The sequence below is a fragment of the Varroa jacobsoni genome, unplaced genomic scaffold (genome assembly GCF_002532875.2).
Source record: "Varroa jacobsoni isolate VJ856 unplaced genomic scaffold, vjacob_1.0 scaffold_728, whole genome shotgun sequence".
Classification (NCBI taxonomy): Eukaryota; Metazoa; Arthropoda; class Arachnida; order Mesostigmata; family Varroidae; genus Varroa; species Varroa jacobsoni.
In genome coordinates this window covers 27,777-48,160 of record NW_019213630.1, presented here as the reverse complement: position 1 = coordinate 48,160, position 20,384 = coordinate 27,777, and the positions used below count along the sequence as shown (strand labels likewise).

At 43.0% G+C, this 20,384-nt stretch overlaps 1 protein-coding gene across 5 annotated transcripts in view; it reads left to right on the top strand.

Moving 5' to 3' along the window:
- The window catches only part of LOC111263057 (histone deacetylase 4), a gene marked incomplete at its 5' end in the record, with an annotated part of 62,087 nt that overhangs the window by 25,140 nt on the left and 16,563 nt on the right, over nucleotides 1–20,384 (top strand). For 2 of the 5 annotated variants that reach the window (XM_022837817.1, XM_086969443.1), the window contains 8 exon segments: nucleotides 8,009–8,328; nucleotides 9,701–9,921; nucleotides 12,992–13,111; nucleotides 14,094–14,416; nucleotides 14,633–14,759; nucleotides 15,090–15,954; nucleotides 16,570–16,705; nucleotides 19,116–19,329. In XM_022837817.1, coding sequence (XP_022693552.1) covers nucleotides 8,009–8,328; nucleotides 9,701–9,921; nucleotides 12,992–13,111; nucleotides 14,094–14,416; nucleotides 14,633–14,759; nucleotides 15,090–15,954; nucleotides 16,570–16,705; nucleotides 19,116–19,329 — 2,326 coding nt within the window. 5 annotated transcript variants of the gene reach the window in all.

Here is a 20,384-nt window from a genome sequence, read left to right as displayed (position 1 = left end):
TATAGATAGGCGTAACGGTCACCATCAGTTTTTCTATAGCAAATTTTTATTCGCATTCAGTTAAGATCAGCGTTAACAAAAAAGGGAGTGCATAGTAGTTTGCATAGGTGTGCATTAGGTGAAACAGGCCAAACTGTCGAGGCCAGTGGCGTTGTAATTGTGTATAAGGGACAATGTTTAATAACTGAAGATTGAAGCGCCATTGCTAAGATGGCCCTCGAATCTTTACTGTTCGACGAGTGATTCTGTTATCTACTGACCCTTCGTAGTCAATACACTTGTCCTTATGTGTGACATGAGTATACATAACCAGCTATTAGGCCTACTTAGCTGTCTACATTTTCGCACATTCTATTACAAACAACAAGCTTCCAGCTTTTTCCCTTTACTCAGCGGAGTTTATGTATACGTACAAGTTGAGGCTATGTTATAGCTTGAAAGACTAATTTGTCATGTCAAAAAAAGTGTAAAATAATCAAAGCAATAACTACAAGAATGACATATGATTTTGTCTAGATTTTTATATCTGGTCAGCTGCGCTCGTGAAACCGACCGCCGATAACTACTCTTTGAATAATTAAAAGTAGACAGTTTATGTTAATCTAACGATAGGAGCGAGCACGTGTCATCACGAAAGAATTGCTCCAAATACCACCATCAGTAAGCCAAAAAAGGCCGTCTGAGTTTTTCACGGGCCTCTAATAGGTATTGGGGGCTAGGCCTGCTCACTGCTGCCGTCTATAAAAGTTTAGCTATCAAGCTCGGATGGGCTTCATGTCGGGGCTGACCCAAGTGAACGCATTACGCTAGCGTGGTCAGGCGATTACGCTAGCGTGGGCATCCGATCTAAAAATAGAGTCGAATCAAACATGCGTGGCAACAGCACGAATGCAGTATACTTCCACCAGCCTTAAGCAATTTGGATAATAGCGGAAGTTCCGCCAAATTTATATGTAATCTGATTCACCTTGACTCCCCATTTATTTCCCCACAACCATTCATCCACTCAATGGCTTCTGTTCAATTGCCGTTCAGTGTAACTGGGACAGGCAGACAACATCATTTGTTACCTGTCGATAACGCGTCTGTCCTGAGTACGAAGTTCTTAGAGAAAAAAAAGAAAAATCTAAACATAGATATGAATTGTGTAGTCTCCAAAAAATCGATTAATGTATATTTTACGACGGATAAAGGCAGCTTGATCCGATGTTCAATCCGAATCGATTGATTCGGCCATTGATGCAGGCACTGCCAAGCATACGGGGCAGCTGTATGAGGTGCTCGATGCATTTTAAGTATGTGTTGCCCAACCTGGTCACCTTTATTACGGCTGGTTAGCTGTCTTCTCGTCCTCGGCTCCTCTCAGATTAATCTTCTCTGACAGAAAACGATTTCATCTCTATATTTCTCTCCTTGGCTGCGATCCACTATGTGTGTACGTCTATATGCATAGAGAAACTGCCCCTCATCATAAGTGCATCGCCTCAAACGTTGGGGGAAAGGGGCCAATAGTTGTCACCAGCATGTGCCATTGAAGTAAGCGGCCGTAATTAATGTGTTACAAAGCCCTATTACCCTATTCATAGAAGTATACATTATTTTTTCTTTGCATAATGGATAGTATTGTGCTTACAGTAAGAAGATATTCGTGTATTTTTTTGCCGTTGTTGCATACTACACCTGTAGAATATACAACGGATTACTTACTCGCTGCCCTCTGGAATTGTACCATCTAGGATTTTATACAATGCTTAATTACACCAATAACCGTAGTAATTCAGTAACGTTTTATCTATATATTCGTTGCTGATTTGAAGGGAGAAGAGGACGATCAATCACTAAAAGGACTTTACTTCTATCTTCAATCGAACTGTTAATAGAGTTTTTTGCGGGTCTGAATATAGATATTCTCATTTTTGCCATCTACCTTTTCGATTTATCCAGAACGGATACCTAAGTAGTCCCCCTTATGACCATCGTTTTTATTCAGCACTATCGCATTAACGTAGCACTTTCTATCAGTAGATCAGTAGGGCTTGCATGTCCGTCAGGAAAAGAGAATTGTCTGTATCTACATAACAACAATACTGAGCTGGGGATGATGAGGTCGACGATATATTTCAATAAATCTATATTTATCGAGTAGATCGTGTGGACACTCAAATAGGCACTTGATCCTAGAGTCAGTTGCGATGACACAGATCCTGACAATGGGGACGCCTGATCTGGATAGCTATCACGCATCTTTTTTTGTGCATAATGATGAATATTCTACGTTCGCTGTTTGAAATGACTAAACATATTGTTACCATACCATTTCATAGGGTTGTTGGAAAAGAAGCCACTTAAAGACCTAGAGATAGGGAAGCCAGCAATCTGTCAAAAGGAGCATGGGAAGTTGGCATTCCGCAACGTAAGCTTGCTCTACGTGGAATTCGGCGGGGGACGGTGTGGGCCCAGTAATGCCAGAATGAGTTAGCTCATACGGTTCACGTCCCGGGTGATTCACTATGTACGAGGAGCAAAAGCAAAAATCAGCCGTGGGTCGGATTCCGACTGCTGCTGTAGCTCCTGCTGGTATCGACTGAGCGCAAAGTCATAATTTCGTTAAGTTTAAGACAGAAACACTTGTGATATAAAATGTTTACGATATCGAGCACGTAAATTATGTCCTATTTTTGCTGTCTTCCCATTGTCGGCTCCTCTCAGATTAGTCTTCTCTGACAGAAAACGATTTCATCTCTGTATTCCTCCCCTTGGCTGCGATCCACTATGTGTGTAGTACAGGGGGGTCCCAGAATATTCAGCCGTCTGTTTACGGTAGTCTGGTTGTAGGCAATACAGTGGCGATAAGTTATCGCCGTATTATTACGTTCATATCCCACTTGCTGATAGTCTAGTCGATCTCGTGTGAGTGGATATTGCGCCAGGAAGGATGCAGACGAAATTGAATTTTACTCTATTTCATATTTCTATCTGTTTCTTCTAGCTAAGTGCTAAAGGAACGTTGCAGAAGTTAACGGATGGTGCCAAAGTTAAGCAATTTTTGCGCTAATTTAGTTGAAAGGTAATTAGTGTCCGATTGTCAATGTTTTGTGATATTATACACTCTACATCGACATGTAGCACAGGTGAAAAGGTCATCGTGCATACCCTAGCATGCAGTAAAAAGGGTTAGTGAACAAATGTTTAGTTTTCTGTCTGAATGGGCATCGTGGTTTCTGACAGATACCGTAATTATAATCGTATTTGTTGGTAGCAACGTGCTAGTGGCGATCTGCGCCTACCGTCAGTTAAGAGTCGCGCCCTAAGTACGTTCTTTATAACAGGACTCAGAAAACAAGCTGCGTTGTACAGAAAAGAATAGGAAAAGAGGCAGGAGGAGGCAGAGGGGCGAAAACTTACCAAAAGGATGCCTGGTAGGATTAGAAGGAAGGATACAAAGAGAGCTAATGCTATTCATCCCAGCAACAGCAGTAGATTCTGCTATTCGTAAGAATGAGTAGAAAAAAGATTAGGTAGACTGAAGTGTGTACGAGACATCGACCGACAAACCATAAAACTCTAACAATAATAGAAAAACAAAAGAAAATGGGAAACGTGGAGCAGTCCTTCGGCGGATGATTGCCGTCTTTCGCGACCCGTCGTCTACCGGTTGCTGAGGTGTGTGCTATGGCTAGATGGAGAAGAGATAAAGGACACTGCAGTACCAAAGGCAGACATGTAAGCGCACAAAAGAACACACGAGACCCAACACTAGCTCGATAATATTATGATGAACTATGTAAGACTGTAAAGTGAAGCCGTGGCTGGCCTGGCCTGGCCTATAGTTGGAACAACGTCAATTTAGCCTTGAAAATAGCCAGAAGAAATGCTTTCGTCTATAGAGTAAACAGCATCGTCACCGTACAATCAGCTTTGGGTTAGCATACTGGACCGAGTTAGAATTCGGGAAAACAGACCGACCGGCAGACAGACACACAGATCCACCTGCTCCTTCCCCTCTTCCATCTATCGGCAATCGATCGCTTTTTCCAATTGCAATTCCTACTGTGTCGGGTATATATATCTAGGCCTCTACGTTGTGGGACGTCAGATTTGGCCGCTTCTCTAGGTTAGTTGGTAAATGTTTTGGGCGAAATAGGACAAAAGATAGATCGAAAACGAGGAGTAAAGTGACATTTACAATACGCTATTTTCAAGGAAAATGTTTGTTCTTTGCGGACAGAAACTATAACAAAGGATCAGCTGTTCTAACCAAATGAAGGCAGATTGCCCAGATTCATGGGACTGAGAGCGGCAAGCAGAGTTGTATTAGTTTGCAACAGATGAATACTAAAAACCGAGCGTGCATATCACCCATGTGTACAGTACGGACGAAGGGGGTGAAAGCTCGTAAACGATAGCCGGTGAATGAATTTAGGCTGACCTGAACGAGGCGGAAATGGCAATAAATAAAAATATCAACTGAATCTTCAAGTTATACGAAGAATTCACATATCAAATGAGCGATTTAATAATTAGCAACCTTGCTGTATTAATAGCGATTAAGAATGCGACCGTCGAGAAAATAAATGAAGACTCAGAAAATTAAATAAATTAAAAGCAAAGTAAATTGAGAGAGATTTAATACAAAACAAATTCCTTTGCCATGCTCGAAAAAAGGATCAATGAGATTAATATTTGAACTGATAGCCAATTGGTCACCTCTTATCTACTCATATATATATGCAACACTGATCACAATAACGCTTACATTTCACTGCTTTTCGCACGTATCTCTATTCTAGTAGTTTTTACCCCATAAGGTTTTTTCTTATTTCTTACTCGTCGGGTTTGACTGCCTATCTTTATAGCAGGCAAAAAAAGAGAGAAAACAGAATCATTCAAGTGAACTCCAATGCAGTGAAGTAGCTCCAAGAGCATATAGAGAATACCGATGCAGCACTTCACCACATGCGTAATGTCACGGACGAAAATTTTAGTATCTATATGTGTTAGGTATGTTCTATAAAGATTCCTTCCCTTCAACTTGGCGGATGCTGTTAGAGTGCTCGACTTTTGTGGGTGTTTGTATGTACCCCTCCCCCCCCTCCCCCCCCCCTGAAAATGCCAATCAGCGACAGGATGAAGAGATCGTTAAGTCGCGTTGGCCTTTATCGCCATTTATCGAATAGGCAACATCACATGCGCTAGGCCCATTAGCTGACATATCCTGACCTGCACTGCGTCGTTCCTTTATTTTGTCATGTTCCCCATCTGGCCTAGTGTCTACTACCGCGATTCCGCGCATGGTCTGTTCGCTACTTCTCAAATGAATGATTCTGGTAGAAGGAGTAAATGCTCTATTAAATGACCTACTACGGTATCTGTTGATGATACTTCTTCGAGCAAAATTTCCTGTCTGTTGTTGCTATCACTATGTGCCTCGTCTTTTATACCAAGTCAATGCCGCGATCGCGTTACGCGCGTTAGACATCGCTTGTTGTTTGAAAATTATCCATAGTACATTTGGTGGTGACTAGATCGAGAGACAACAAATTTTTGCTCTCAGCCTTGCTCTATCTATAACAATCTCTGCTGTAATATAGCATCCGCCAGAATATACGGCGACACAACGTGGTGATGTCTACTTGGCGACGCGACATTTTCCCTTTGGCTGTTGTACATGCTAGCTAAGAGCGTTAGAAAGAAGCAAGAGGAGTCTGAGAAACGATTATTATTCTATTGCTCTGCCAACATTACGGGCCGTGGCTGTGAAAGGCTCTAGTCTCTTTGAGGGAGCTAAAAGGTCTGTCAATGGGAACGTTCTGCCCCAAGCTACATAGGCCTTCTCCCCTTCCAATCTGTTGCTTGTCTTTCCGGCCTTCACTCACGTATCCTTATTCTTCTTGTCCGTTGGCCCTGAAGGACAAAGTTGCACACAAGAGCTACTTTCCCTCTGCACCTTTATGGGCGTTGAAGCCGTGCTTGCATCCTGCTCTCCTACTACTGGCTGTTGCGTATATTTTCCTTTGCCCTCGTATCGATGCAGTGCTACTCATGCCTCACTTTTGCTGTGATCGTTCGATCGCAGCAAGATCGAATGACGCGAAGTGAAGAGATTTACGTAACACATGTGGCGGGAAGACGAAAACCCGCGGAGACAAGAAGAGGGGGGGATGACTGCAGTGGCTTGTATCCTACGAAACAGACGTCTATCACACACAGCCCCATACACCTAGATAAATACACACATATTCAAGCGCGTATTTAAATAACGGTTTGTACGAGAAAAGGCGGTGGGTAGGAATCCTACCGCGCTATACACTTGTGTGATATTTGTCCGATCTTGAATCTGACCAAATACAAAGATCCCGTAGTCTCTTTTCTCCCTAAATGTCCCCAAAACTAGCCTTAGTGGGCGTTGGTGGTTTGAGGGCGGGCGGTGGTGGAAAATGTCGCCATAATTATATGCGAGAAATATTGAAGTTACTTGTGGCCGACAATGTACGGACAAGACTCAGCGAACCTGTAGAGCAGCGAGGTTCTTCAGACCGCGGAAGAATTATCATCACGAAGCACAACACACGAACCGTTATTTATATTAGCGCCAACGAGGCAATGTCGTGGCGCAGAGTTGTTTTTTTTTGTACCAACGTTAATGTTGTCGTTGTTGTCGCCGACAGCTAATGTTGTCCTAAACTGGCGCGTAGTATGTTTTTTAGCAAAAAGAAGCCAATTTTTTTGTGTGGAACACATAGATGCGAAGCGCTAAATCAATTTGATCCTTGACAATCGTTATTTTTTTAATCTCGTTCTCTCTATCTCTTTCAATCATTTTTTTTCTACTGATACATAAAGGTAGATCAGCGTCAGAAGCTCTCTACAGGTAAGATAACTTTGAATGTAACCCAAATCAATTCACTAAGTCAAGTGACACGCGCCGTCAGCCTCAAAAAGCAGGCACACATATACTATGAATCCATGTTATACTTTGAAACAATTTATATACGATCAATAAAAACATTTATATACGATTAGTAAAAAATGGATTTTACAGCTTCTGTCTGACTTGTTATTAGTCCGCATGTTTGAATTTGAATAGTCTCTTATGGATTACATGTGCTCGTTTTGAGGGGTATCACGAACAATAAGTTCTTATGAAATGAAACACTGTATGACGTGATTCGATGGCCTATGAAGGTGGATTGAGAGCTTTCTAATACAATCTTGCACACCGCTTCATTTAGAACATTTCATCAGCAGCTTTTTGGACATAAGAAAAGATCTGAAGTAACGCAGATGCCGAAAACGCTATTATATTCTAGCTAGTACATTTATTTGAGAGGCCTGAAGTAGACGTAAAATACCGTAAGAAGAGAGTAAAGAAAGATGCTTCCAAATCTATATAACGATCAGCAAACAAAAACAAAAGTAATAGACAAACTGAGCAGATAAAAGAGTTATCAACCTAATCTATGACGCTATATCAAAAAATTCTATAATAAAATTGATTCGTAGAGTACGGCCTGCTCGTTACAACCTGTGCGAGGACAAAGTGACTCAAGTATACTTGCAAGAAGTCAATAAGCACACAGCATATTTAAACGGCCTTTTTTTTTTCAAAACAAGTAAGCTGTTTTGGGGAAACGACCTGCTAAGGTCGACTGAAATTCTAGAGGCAGATCTTCATCGTTCGCGACTATGTCTATTCTATCGTAGATTACAAGTTAATAATTTTTTGAAATTCGCGGTTGTTTCTTTGAGCTGCTCAATACGAATTTGGCACGTTTATTTTTTACAGTCTTTATACCGTCAAGACATTGCAGCTCGTGCAAGATATGTAGACACTCATGTACGTCTTGATATCACTGAGTTATTAATATTTTTTATAATAACGTTGGTTATTATTTATGCCACCTCTAATGATGATAGTTAGCTATATCCTAACAATTAGTGCGATCATTATAGTCGTGTGCGTATCTTTCGTGCTGGTTTTATGCGGCAGATTACTTCTTACTTCCAGATGTACCTCGAGCAACAGCAGCAGCAGCAGCAGCAGCAGCAGCAGCCGCAGGAAACTGCGGTTGCGGCCGCGGCAAAGTCGCGTGAGCTTGAGCGTCAGGCTCAAGCGCAGGCGCAACATCAACAGCAGCAGGAAAAGGACAACAACCAGGGAGGCCTAAGCGGACAGCAATCAACAACCCGGAAGGAATCACCAGGCCCAGCCGGGGTCGGTAGCGCGCCTGCTACGAACAGCTCTTGCAAAAAAGATGTCACGTCGGTAGGTTCAGCAGGGCCTTCCTCTAGCCAAAGTGGGAAAACGAGTCAACCCCAACTACAAAGGTGAGGAGGTAGAAAGGGCGACAAGATGTCGGAATAATTAAGCTGTTATTGTTCTTTGTAGCTTAATATATCGGTTATGCGCTTATTTTCCTGGTACAATGGTCATATTGGCAATTTATTAGATGGCGATACGCCCTGAATATTATTACGGGAAGTTAGTCAGAGGAGCATGGTAGGCGTTCATTACCATTACGGGACGAGCATGAATTGTCCACTAACTAACTCGACTGCTTACGCGTTTGGCTGAAACATTAATTCAATACCAATAACAATAGCAAATTTGTACGAGTCTGTTTGTGTAATTGTACATTTGAGACAAGCAACTTTTTCAACTTAAACACGAGCAATTTGTTTCTCGCATCCGACGTGGGTGTAGACGTTGTCCCGGAACACGAAATTGGAACAACTGCCAGACCTGGGTCAAATGATCCGAATAAAAATCACTTCACAATTAACGCTCATATAATACGTACAGCTGTTCGTGCCGATGGTTGAATTGTGCTGTCTTGCTAAGTGTAGACAATGTAGTCGAAAGCTGGAGACACCTAGTAACTGCGGTTATGCCGTGCGTAGTTAGTACGACACCGTTGATAACCGCCACGAAGATTAAAGCGCACATTTCGGCGAATTGCTTGATCATCGCTGAAACAGGCCCTTTCATAGGGACATCCACAGGGTTGGGCCTTTTGACCGCGATGAGTCAAATATGTAGATTCGTAGCGTTATCTCTTCGCGAGTGTGGGTACCAGTGAATTTAGAACGTTGGCCTATCTAAGCCTTCTGGTGTTATCCGAGAGAAGAGTAACTGGACACGAACGGTACATGGGAAATTTTTTGGATTGTCGTGTAGCCTCGGCACAGGCTGTTTCCTACAATCATGACTAGAGTGCGCCAATGCGATATTAGGACACAGCATCGAAGTGCACTCGGTGCGATGTTCAGTGACATATCACTAAGTTACTGAGAAGCGGCACAGAAGCGTAAGCTGTGCTTCGAAAAACATAAGTGCAGCTTTATAAAAAATGCAAAAAAGGATATGTGAGTATTAGGCTCGAATAGAATCATCCAAGTCCTCGTAAACTGTTACACTATCAAGTTGAGAAACAAAACGGAACTGGGCATTCAGACTGGTATGTTGAGGTGGACCTACGCTATTTAAATATATTTCGGCTCATATGAAGCGTCTTGTAGAAATGGAATAGAACTGGGGGCGCATCAATAACATATAGTGTCATACATAGAAAACGTTTCGCATGATGTACTAAACTTGCTATGTCATGTTGTGCGTTCTGTAAAATTTTATTGCTGGAAACCTGTCTTCGACTGATCTTCTCTGGCTGTTTCGTCAATGACTCTTCCCGGCATCGTGCAGGACCGGTAGTGGCGGTGTGTCAGCAGAGGTGAAACAAAAGCTGGCCGAGTTCGTGCTCGCTAAGAAGCAACGGGAAGCTGCCCAGAACGGGGTTGCCCTACGCCATCCGTGGGCTCAGCGTCCACAGATGTCGCTCGATCAGTCTTCACCACCACCGGCGAACGGAAGGCCAGGCGCGAGCTCTGTGCCTGGCAAGAGCGACTTCCCTCTCAGGAAAACCGGTACGAGATCGCTGTCGTGTGGTTGAGAATGGCTTAAATGTAAAACCTATATAAACTTTTGTTGCAACTTCTGCAGGCAAGCGTCATAACCAAAAAAAAAAAACGAAAAAATATGTCTCTTCTAAGAGCAAATTGAATACTGAGCATGTTATTTCATTTTGATTTTGTTCGTCGATAACTGTACATTCATATATCTTATTTTGTGTGTGTGTGTGTGCGTGTGTCTGTTACGGCTGTTAGCTTTTTCATACTGCGGTACTTGTATGCATTTTCCCACGCGTGTTTATAAAATAACATTCACATTCATACAAACATATGTCGACATGCGTGACCAACAACATGCTTCTTCAGCTCTTTTCGAAGGGCCGATGCAGCATAAGCACTCAGATAGTCTGGCTTGAATGATTTACATTGCATTGATAGCTCTACATTTCGCCGTTCATGAGAATATAATATTGGTACAAATTCACTGACTAGCAACACGCTTAGTAAAGTGGCCTTGTAACCCCCTTTCCTTACATAGTGCCAAAGGGTCCCTTTTGCTTGATATCTTGGTCACCTTCCGCAGTTCACACGCGATCCTATCAACGTCCTGAACCCGTCACTTCGTCTTGATTACATCAGCCCGTGGGTGGTCAATGCCTTGCACTGCGTGCACAGATGACTTCGGTTAGAGGTGGATAGTCACAGGGGGCTATGGGACTATTGAGGGAGATGCCGTACGAGGCATGGGATGCCCCTGAGATTTTAGCTAGCAGCACAGAGGCATCAATACAACCTATCGGACCCGCTAACACCACGACCTCGCCCCTCTTGTCTCTGTGTTAGCAATGCTGATACACTTTGATATCGAATAGCTGATGACCGTGTTCCACCCTAGCAAAATACGGCTCCATCGCGCAGCATTTTCCCGCGGCCGTTGGCGGCAAAAGTAGTGTGACACCCTAATTGTTTTGACGTACCCTTTTCTCTCTCTCTCTCTCAATGACGAGCTTACCCTAGATCCTTGACATTCGCCTTTTCGGTGAAAAAAATCGAGATTCTGTGACCTCGTTTGCGGTTAAAGTTTGTCCTGTTCGATATGTACTACTATAATGTGTCATCAAGCTATAAAATTCTGCGTAGCAGGAGACTCTTAAATGATACGGGCTTGTGGAGTTTAAATAGTTGTGGCTGCCCCGCTGGCCGATCTGTCATTTAGGGATGTACTCTTTGAAAATACTTTTCCAATTGGCATTGTTTTCTACCACCGTTTCCCCATTTCTATGCTGTTTCAACGTACCCAAACAAAATGGGGTACAGCGACTACGCGCAGTACTCTAACGAATATCAGTATATCCTACCAGCACAAACGAGCATCATGCTAGTTAGTATTCGATAAAAGGCTAGTAGCACTAGCGAGTGCGGGTGCCCATTTTCTTTTACCCTTTGATGCCCCTATATTAGCTCCGTAGTGTGGCCGCGGTATGGTCTAGCATAGTTGCTAGGAACATAGTGTCTTAGAAGGAGTCGTCGGAGCCGAGGGAACCACGAGAGAGGACGAAACAAGCTAGTGAGATAGATAAAAACAGCCGAAGTCAGGGTTAAAAAACAGTAGAATAAATAGATAGCCCAGAAGAAAGATAGACGAAGAGCTTTTACAGAGACAACTCTGCCCATCTAGTTCTATGTCGAAGTCTAATGTCCATGCGTGTACGCACAGATGTGTTTGGCTGTCATCCTGCTCACCTGACCTAATGCAACGTATCACGCAAGCTGCACGCAATCCGGCCCAGTCTCATCGCGAGGCGGAGACGAGGCCGCCAAATATAGGCCGAATACTATACGATGCTGTCGTTATTTATTCCGATGCGTGCTACTAGTAAGGCTACGACGACCACAGCTATTACTGCTACTTCCAATACTATCACGCTTCGATAGTTAGTACAATACATTGATGACTCTCGTGAGGTTCGTAGCGGCTATAGCTGTTAATGCTGGTGACCACATGGGCGGTAAAGATGGCGCAATAGTGATAACAACAACATTGTGACTAGTACAGCGAATTTTTCTGCCCAGCGGCAGAGTTATCTCCTTCTTGTTGCCAGTGTACCGCCGGCCCTGATACTTCTTCAGGGTGCTACCGCCGGAGGAATAAAAGGAGATCGCACACATGAGCTTGCTCTGTCCTGCCATAATCGATGTATAACCAAACACATATAACGTAATGCTCGCTAGAAACACCGCAATACATGTGTACAATTGTAAACTGACATGTATGTTGTTACACTTGTCGCGACATATTGTTTTCGAAATAATATGTCCTACGGATAGGTGCTGCTCATGTTGAGAGTGTTACTACTATTTTAGAATGAAACACGTGGCGTTAGAACAACGGCGAAAAATTAATTTGAGTACATTGTCAATGTGTCTGACTGTTATATATATATATATATATATATATATATATATATATATATATCTATATAAACTGATCTGTTGGAGGTGTTTATGTTCTAGGACTAGTCAATAGGACCTGATGTTAAGTTGTTAAATTATGAACGCTATGAGCTTTAAGATTGTTTTAGCTCTAAATTTTATACTGTTAATCTCGTACGTTATCGATTTAAAAAAAAAACATTTATTTGTATGTAACGATGTGTCTGCTAGGGTTTGTTTTGAAGTCTTTTAGCTAGCTTTCGTAATTAATTATGAATTTTTTTTTAAATAACTAAAACTGTTATCTGTTTTGTGTATTATATATATATATTAAATCTTTATTTCTACCAAGACAGACGTGTCATTGTTTTTCTTCTTATAGAAGCGGTGGTAGTAGCAGTATGCGCCGTGCTCGCTAGCAATTGGCATAGGTACGATCATGTATTTTTGTTTGACAACTATGTCATTACTATACGAAGTCACAAAATAACGTTTATGATTTCCATGGCCCTCGATGCTATTTTTTCCGGCGAACCGCTTACCTATCTTTCTGTCTGATCTTATTTATGATGCTGGTATCCTTCAACGTCGATATTGGACAAATTTTGCTCTATCGAACGGATGACTGGGCGCTCGTCGTAATCGTCTTCAGCGTCCGAGCCCAACCTCAAAGTGCGCTCTGTGCTAAAGCAGAAGGTGATGAACAGAAGTTCACCACTGCTACTTCGACGTCGCGGCGAAAAGCTCATCCGAAGGAGGATACCGGTTTCTCGTAAGTGACAAATGCGTTTTCAATAGCATAGAAAATGCATAATTTCTAAAAAATATTCTTATTTACAATTTCGACGGGTATCTGTGATAACTAATTGATTAGTGATGAAGAGTTGGTATGGTTTGTTTGCCTGTAGTTAAAAAAAAAAAAAAAAAAAAGGCGCGAGTCTGTATGATCGATAGTTTTCGCTATAAATTATGTTGTATCGTTTAGTATTAGTATATAATGATTCAGCAAAAATGGCACACACGCAACGATACATAGCTGCTTACTACAAAGGATGATATCTAAATATACGGTTACTGCTGAACTAGACAAATACTGGATAAGGAATATGGTTCGTACTGCTTCTAGTAGATTTGAAACTCCATTGGCTTACTTCAAAAGCTATAAATAGCGTAATGTCAATGAAAGAAATGCATGCTTAGTGAATTCGCACCGCTCAGCTCATCTCGTCACTGTACCGTTGATCTTCCCTATTCAGCTTAAGACTAACGGAAAGAAATTAATGAAGAACAATCGAGATTGCACCTCGTCAGAGAAGTGTCTTACGGAACTCGTTCTGAAGTGTCAAATCATATAGATTGGATCCAGGATATATTGTTTAGAATAAATAAGACGCACAATACATTCTAGTCCACATATCATTGGATCGATAAAACGATCGAAAGCTCAGATATATTTTTTTTGCGTTACATTTACAAGAATATAGCTCCAACAACGCTTTCTACGAAAGCTAAATTCAAATTGCTCACTTGTTACTTATCTGCGCTGGTCAAATCGATCGATATTGGTTAGGCCTCTGCTCGGTTTCTCCATTAAGCTTCGTACCGATCATCTGGTCAGTTACAAGTAGCAATTATATTTTGTATGCAGTTTTTCACTTGAGGTAATTTCAATATAATCTGCTGACATGATCCTTTTGAAGTTGTTATTGGTGTCTCTCTTTCGTCCATTCATCCATGAATGTCCTTTGTCACAGTAGACAGTCAGAGTTTTGTGTCTACTAGTGAAGGGTCACCACCGAGTGCTGCATCCGCGCACTCATCCCTTCATTCGTCGTTTGGTTCATCGAATGGGACGCCTATCTCAGAGGAGCTTGGACCACCGGGCGTACCAAGTATTGCCGCCCTTGTTCCGGGGGCGTCATCAGGTGCCCCAAATCAGCAGACACCCAATCAAAGTGCGTGTTCAGTTTTAACTTCGGGTGGGCAAATTCTTGAACAATCGATGCTGTATTCGTCGCCATCCATGCCGAACATTTCGCTCGGAAGACCGTCCGCTGCCCAGCCCTCGCCAATTATTGTAAGTTTCTCTCTGACTAGCAATAACAATAACATTAGTATTACAGGTGTACATAGATAGAGGGAACAGTACCCTGTTTTCACTGCTAGATGAGGTGGAATCAGCTGTCCTCGTAGATGAAACATTTGCTGCTTCGATGAAGCTGATTCGATACACTTCACTCTACCAGGAGACATCATCTATAAACGTTCACGGTTTGCCACACTTTTTGTTTAGGACGGGAAAATGTTGAGCTCGATGTCGGAAGTCCAAGTGCGTGCCATGGCTGCCGCCAGACTCGGCCTGCCGCTCGTCTCTTACCACGTTCTCCAACCTAACTTAGCGTTCTGTTCACAACTGCCTGGTAGGTTCATTGATGATGTTGTGACCAAAGATCTTGTTATTGGAAATCCAAGCTGTCATATAGTATCCGTCAAACTATAATTACAATAGTTACTGCAGTAATATGTGCTATCGTTTTCCAACGAAACGAGGACTTCAGCGTAGTATCAGTGTTATAATCATAGTCAAGCAGTTCTGCCATCAGTCACTCTTGAAGCATAATCAGCCGCATGTACCTTTACGATAACAGCGGCACAAATGAATTTCTGTGCATGTTTCTTATGTTGTTCGTTTCTGCCATACATCATCCTGCCATGAATTCATCTCTGCCCACCAATACTTTATTATATAGTGATAGACGGAGACGTAACGCCGCCGACAAGTCCGGTGTTCGTGCACAGCAGCCATTTACGCAGCCTCGAGCAGCAGTCTGGCACTGGGGGACTGATCGGCGTTGGCTTGATGACTACCTCCCCTATGGCCACTGCGGTATCATCAGCAGCCGGTACCACAAGCAGCACCGCAGTAAACGGAGTTAATGTCACGAGCGTCGTTGGCGGTAACGAATCGACCGCAAGTCAGGCTCGACTTCAACGGTCGATCCTTCGACCGCTCGGCCGTACCCAATCGGCACCATTACCACTCGGCCACCCGCTACTTCAGTCCCCTGCCGCCGTTCAGAAGCTTACCCTTCACCAGCAGCAACAGCAGCAGCAGCAGCAGCAGCATCAGCTAATTAAACACCATATTCGGCATACAGTGCTTACTCGTGCCAGCAGTAAAAGCAACGTCCTTGGCCAGGTCCCGGAGCAGAGTTCCGTCGTCGAGGAAAACGAGGAAATGAATCAGGACGATGACGATGAACAAATGACTATAGCGACAAGCGAGATCTTCACCCAGGCAACAATAACATCAGCATCCCCAACGACGATGTCACCGTCGCCGCCGTCATCGTCGTTAACGGCGGCAGCCAAACGTCTAAACGTCACAACCGGAACAGTGACGACAACGAGTGACGCGTCGGCGACAATATCAGTCACCGGCAGAGGCAGCCACACTGCTTCTCAACAGCCAGGCACGACACCAGCAGCAGGCGCCACAACGCCGTCGATTACTTCGTCGTCATTAGCGTCGGCGTCTCCCGGCGTGACGCCATTGACAGTGGATGACGAGGCCAGTGAACAGAAGCAACAGCCTTCGGTGATTCAGCGGCAAAGGTAAAAGAACAAAAAGAAGGAAAATTTTACAAGAAAGTCAGGTCAAGGGTAAGGGAAGATATCGTCTCTCTCTCTCTCTCTCTCTCTCTCTCTCTCTATCTCTTCTATATAATACTTCCGTAGGGCCTGGCATAGGATAGTTGCTCAGTACGAAGTAGCCATGACAGTCCAGTGCTTGTGATGGCTAAGTGGGGGGAGGCTGTAGCGTGTTTGCGTGGTTTCGAATACGAGCACAGACATATTCGTCTGCTTCTGTTTCGTGTCAGCCATCTGAGGTAATGCGGAATCGGATATAGAATTCGAAACGTGCAACTATTACAATTGAATGAAGATAAAAGCTGCATTACGTGCAAATAGAAAATAGTATGTTAGTTACGGCAAGAGTATGGTTTGGAAGGTTAGTAAAACATGCAACAGAACGTCTAGGGAATCCCGTCAGGGATAGTCATTTTATAGCCTGGTACGAATCGGGGGTAAAACGGCAGAACCTAATGATTGAACGCGTTCATCTTAGGTTGAATGCGTTAAAAGTTAACCAACAGATAGTCAAGTACGCTAGCGGCAAGTTACTAAATCGATCCATAAGTTTAATAAGCGTCATCTGTTCACTTTCAGATTGTGTAGTGAATCAAGCAGTAAACACCAACTCCGTCGGTTATCCCGGACGCTGAGTTCACCGCTAGTCTCATTGGAGAGGATTTCCAGTCAGGGCTCGTCGAGCGCCTTCCAGACACTGCAAAGCAATCCCCAGGTGAACAGGGAGCCGGCACAAAATAAAACAGTAAAAAAATACCCCAGAATCAAAAACTATCTTGCACCGCAAACATCAATTGGTCTCGTTTAAAATCGGATGGACAAACACGTATCTAAGGCCAATATGAGTGAAGAAGCCTAGATGGACACTTCATTCGTTCTACAGCGTTTCGACACGAACTAAATAACCATTCCTGTTTCGGGCATGTTTATAACATAGATTTTTCGAGTACCTTCACTAACCAATTAGTTACCCCCAAAAGTATGTTCTTGAATAGCTAGTCTGTATCGATCCTCTTCTTTGCTAACACTTAGCTTTGAGTAAGTTCAATTGCGTATAGTTGTCTAAAGTTGCACCTTCGGCGCGTACTATATATATATATATACATAAGATAGCGTAACTGGTAATTCTCGCTAACATAAAATGGTGCCAACCTTCGAAAGTGGGTAATTTCGTATACGAATATATTTGGCTGTTCGTGGTCTACGGTTACAGTTCGGGTAATAGGTGGATCCCTCGTCAGCTAATGAGGGGCTGGGCACCCATAGTGATCTATATGTGGACCCGTTTTTAACTTCTGTTTGCTCTGATCTGAATCCGGATTGTTGCAGCCTTTTTTTTTTCGAAATAATATATCCGAGCTATGGATCGAGCCTATAAACGAATCGCCGTTCGAGGTCCCTCAGATTTGTCCGTACAGCCCTTATTAAGCCAGATATTATCATACAACGTGATAAATTCGTGAGGTGGTGCTTTGCCGTTCTACAGTTCTTAAATTGTCAACTTTCGACTCAATCTGGTCAAGTGCGTCGGGTTCTATTCTGTATCTCTCCTCTGGTCGCACAGGATGTTATCAGCCCATCCGATATTTAACCGCCATCTTGTGTTCCGCTAGTTGTTCTTGTAAAAAATCCCGTTTCACTTCCGGTGGCGACCTTATGCAGAAATTAGCCTTCTGATTCGAATAGGGGAAAGTCATTAGCAGTGAAACTTTATTGAGTTTATCTGGAACTTGCCTTTAATAGTATGTACTCTATAATACGTGGAGTGATAGTTTCCGCAGCAGCGAGCAAGTAGTGAGTATAGCAGCGCCGAGCAATATATGGATTTTCGATTACATAGTTTAATCAAACAGTTTCAAACGAGCACTAAATATGAACGGCTCAGATGAAAAGAACTGAACTTTAAATGTATAAAGTTTAGTAGGTAAATGTCCCATAGTATTATACCAGATGAGCAGCTCAGCATTTGTTCTGCATAGTACGTTAGCCTTTCCTCGCTGAATTTTCCTCGAAAAAAAAACAGACTAGACGCACCAAGCATCCAAACAAAAATTCGTAAATACCTTTCAAAACCTAACATGTATCAATACACATTGAAATTGCGTATGCAGCCTTTGTCAACATTAAAACTATGGACGTTTACAGACAATTATATTGAGAGTCGGTGATTTGTAAAACTCTTTGTAGTCCTATACTGTCCACAGGCGAAGAACGTCTCTTGGAACACTGTTTCATACCGCGCTAACCCGCATAATTAAAACCAAGTCTGAGCATATTTTTATTAGTTTTCCTTAATCGTTCATCATGATATCATACTTGATACACCTTCCGTTGCTTTTCCTGCATCGGTTAAATGGCCGTCTTCGTCCACCCATCCGCAAGCATACATACAACGAGGATGTACGTGAATAGAGAGACGCGTTCGATAACCATCAATAACTACCTAGTTTTCCCGTAGAAGCGGATCGTAACTTAGGTCTGGACGAGGATAACGGCGCAAGAAGGTCGCCTATGGCAGAATAGCTTTGAAGCTCTGAGCGGTCGTAAGCGACGACAAAAAGGATACGCGTGCCAATAGCTTCAGTCATCTATTCATTACACCGGTGAATTTATGTACAATCCTTGGCCCTCCCGTCGCTCTGGGCCTTCTTCCATTTTATATCTCACCCCAATTCTACTAAATAGTAATATTTAGAATCTTACCGAATTGTTCCGCACCGCCGATCTCTATCGACGAGACCCGGCGCACTTGATTTACGCTATTCTTCTTATACGATTGTAAAAATGTTCAAACCTCAACTATCATCTACGGTAAAAAGAATATTTAAATAATTAAAGACTGCAGATTTTGTATTTCTGGTACTACGTTCGGCTAAGAGTCAAAAACTTTTACCTCTCAATATAAAAGCGCATTCGTCTATAATGCACAATAATGTAGGAGATGTCCAGGATGGCTTTTTTCACCGCCACCCTGACAATTTCTATCGCGTCCTCCTCAACCATCCATCAGGCGGCTTTTCGGATGAAATTAAAGGACATGTAAAAACACAAAATGTTAGGTTGATTTAGTTATTTTTCATCGGCTGTTATTAACTGCTGCCGCTTCCTCTGTTCGTGTTTGACAGGCGACGGCTCTGGTGTACGATAGCGTTATGCTAAAGCACCAATGCGTGTGCGGACACTTCTCAGAGCACCCGGAACACGCTGGCCGACTGCAGAGCGTCTGGGCGCGTCTGCAGGAGACGGGGCTCGTCGCTCGATGCGTGCGACTGCGCTCCCGCAAAGCCACGCTCGACGAATTGCAGCTGGCTCATTCCGAGGCCTACACTCTTTTACTCGGTATGTATTGCCCTTCGTATAGAAAATGCGGCACATTTACTCTGCCCCGTGCGTCGAGCTCATTGCTCAATAAATTGTAGTTAAACAGTTATATTTTGTTATTTTATTAGGTCATTATAGGAATTAATTCGCGTGAGATTCATTGCCTATACAAATAAGTAGTTCTCTAGACCGAAAGCGATGTTTCGTCGATTCTGATTCACTCGGACTTGTGTCGACCAGCAAAACTGAGTGAGCAAATGCCGTACAGCGTACAATTGACATTAGCATCATTTTGTTTACCAGTGACAATTAGTATAACAACCTTCGCAGACTCTCGGCTGCGACACCATCTGACGAAGATACATGCACACACACACACACATGTGCCCTGCATGCCGTTTGTTCTGTGGCCATCCGAGAATATACGATTTTTCCAAAGGACGAAGCGAAACTTGTGCTTCGTCTTAAGTTTCTGCGCTCTCTGTAAACAAGTTTCCTTTGTTTGTCGGGCCGGAGTCGAACTGACGGAAGGGTAAAACTGATTGTGGTACGAAAAGTAGACTTCTCTAGAATGATTCCGTCAAGTGAGAACGAAACATGGCGGAAACTTCAAGGCCAACGACTGTCCGGAACTGTTATCGCTGCCGCTTATCTATATGCTATAATAATAGCCGTCCGTTAGCAGACAGATTAGGGCACGGGCAAACACATCATGTAGGCAAAAGTGGAAGAAGCGTGATAAAAAAGAATACAGGCGGAATAGTAGGAAGACGGGCTCATCGAGGACTACAACGATGAAGCCAGTAAAAATAAGGCAGGGAGCTTTATGTTTAATATCGATGGAGAGCGAGCCAAAAATGATGGCAACGGTACATCTTCATGCTTAGAATTAGAGCGATTGAAAGTCGAATTTAAGCGTTCTGCAACGTTCATATTTACTCCTAGCTCGTTGGCGGCTACGCCATCAGCAACATTTGCATATGGATCTATCTATCCATTTCGTATCAATCGAGCAGTCGTCAAAACTGTCGGATACTCCCTGGTCAAATTTATAGGCAAGTAACAGTAATTAT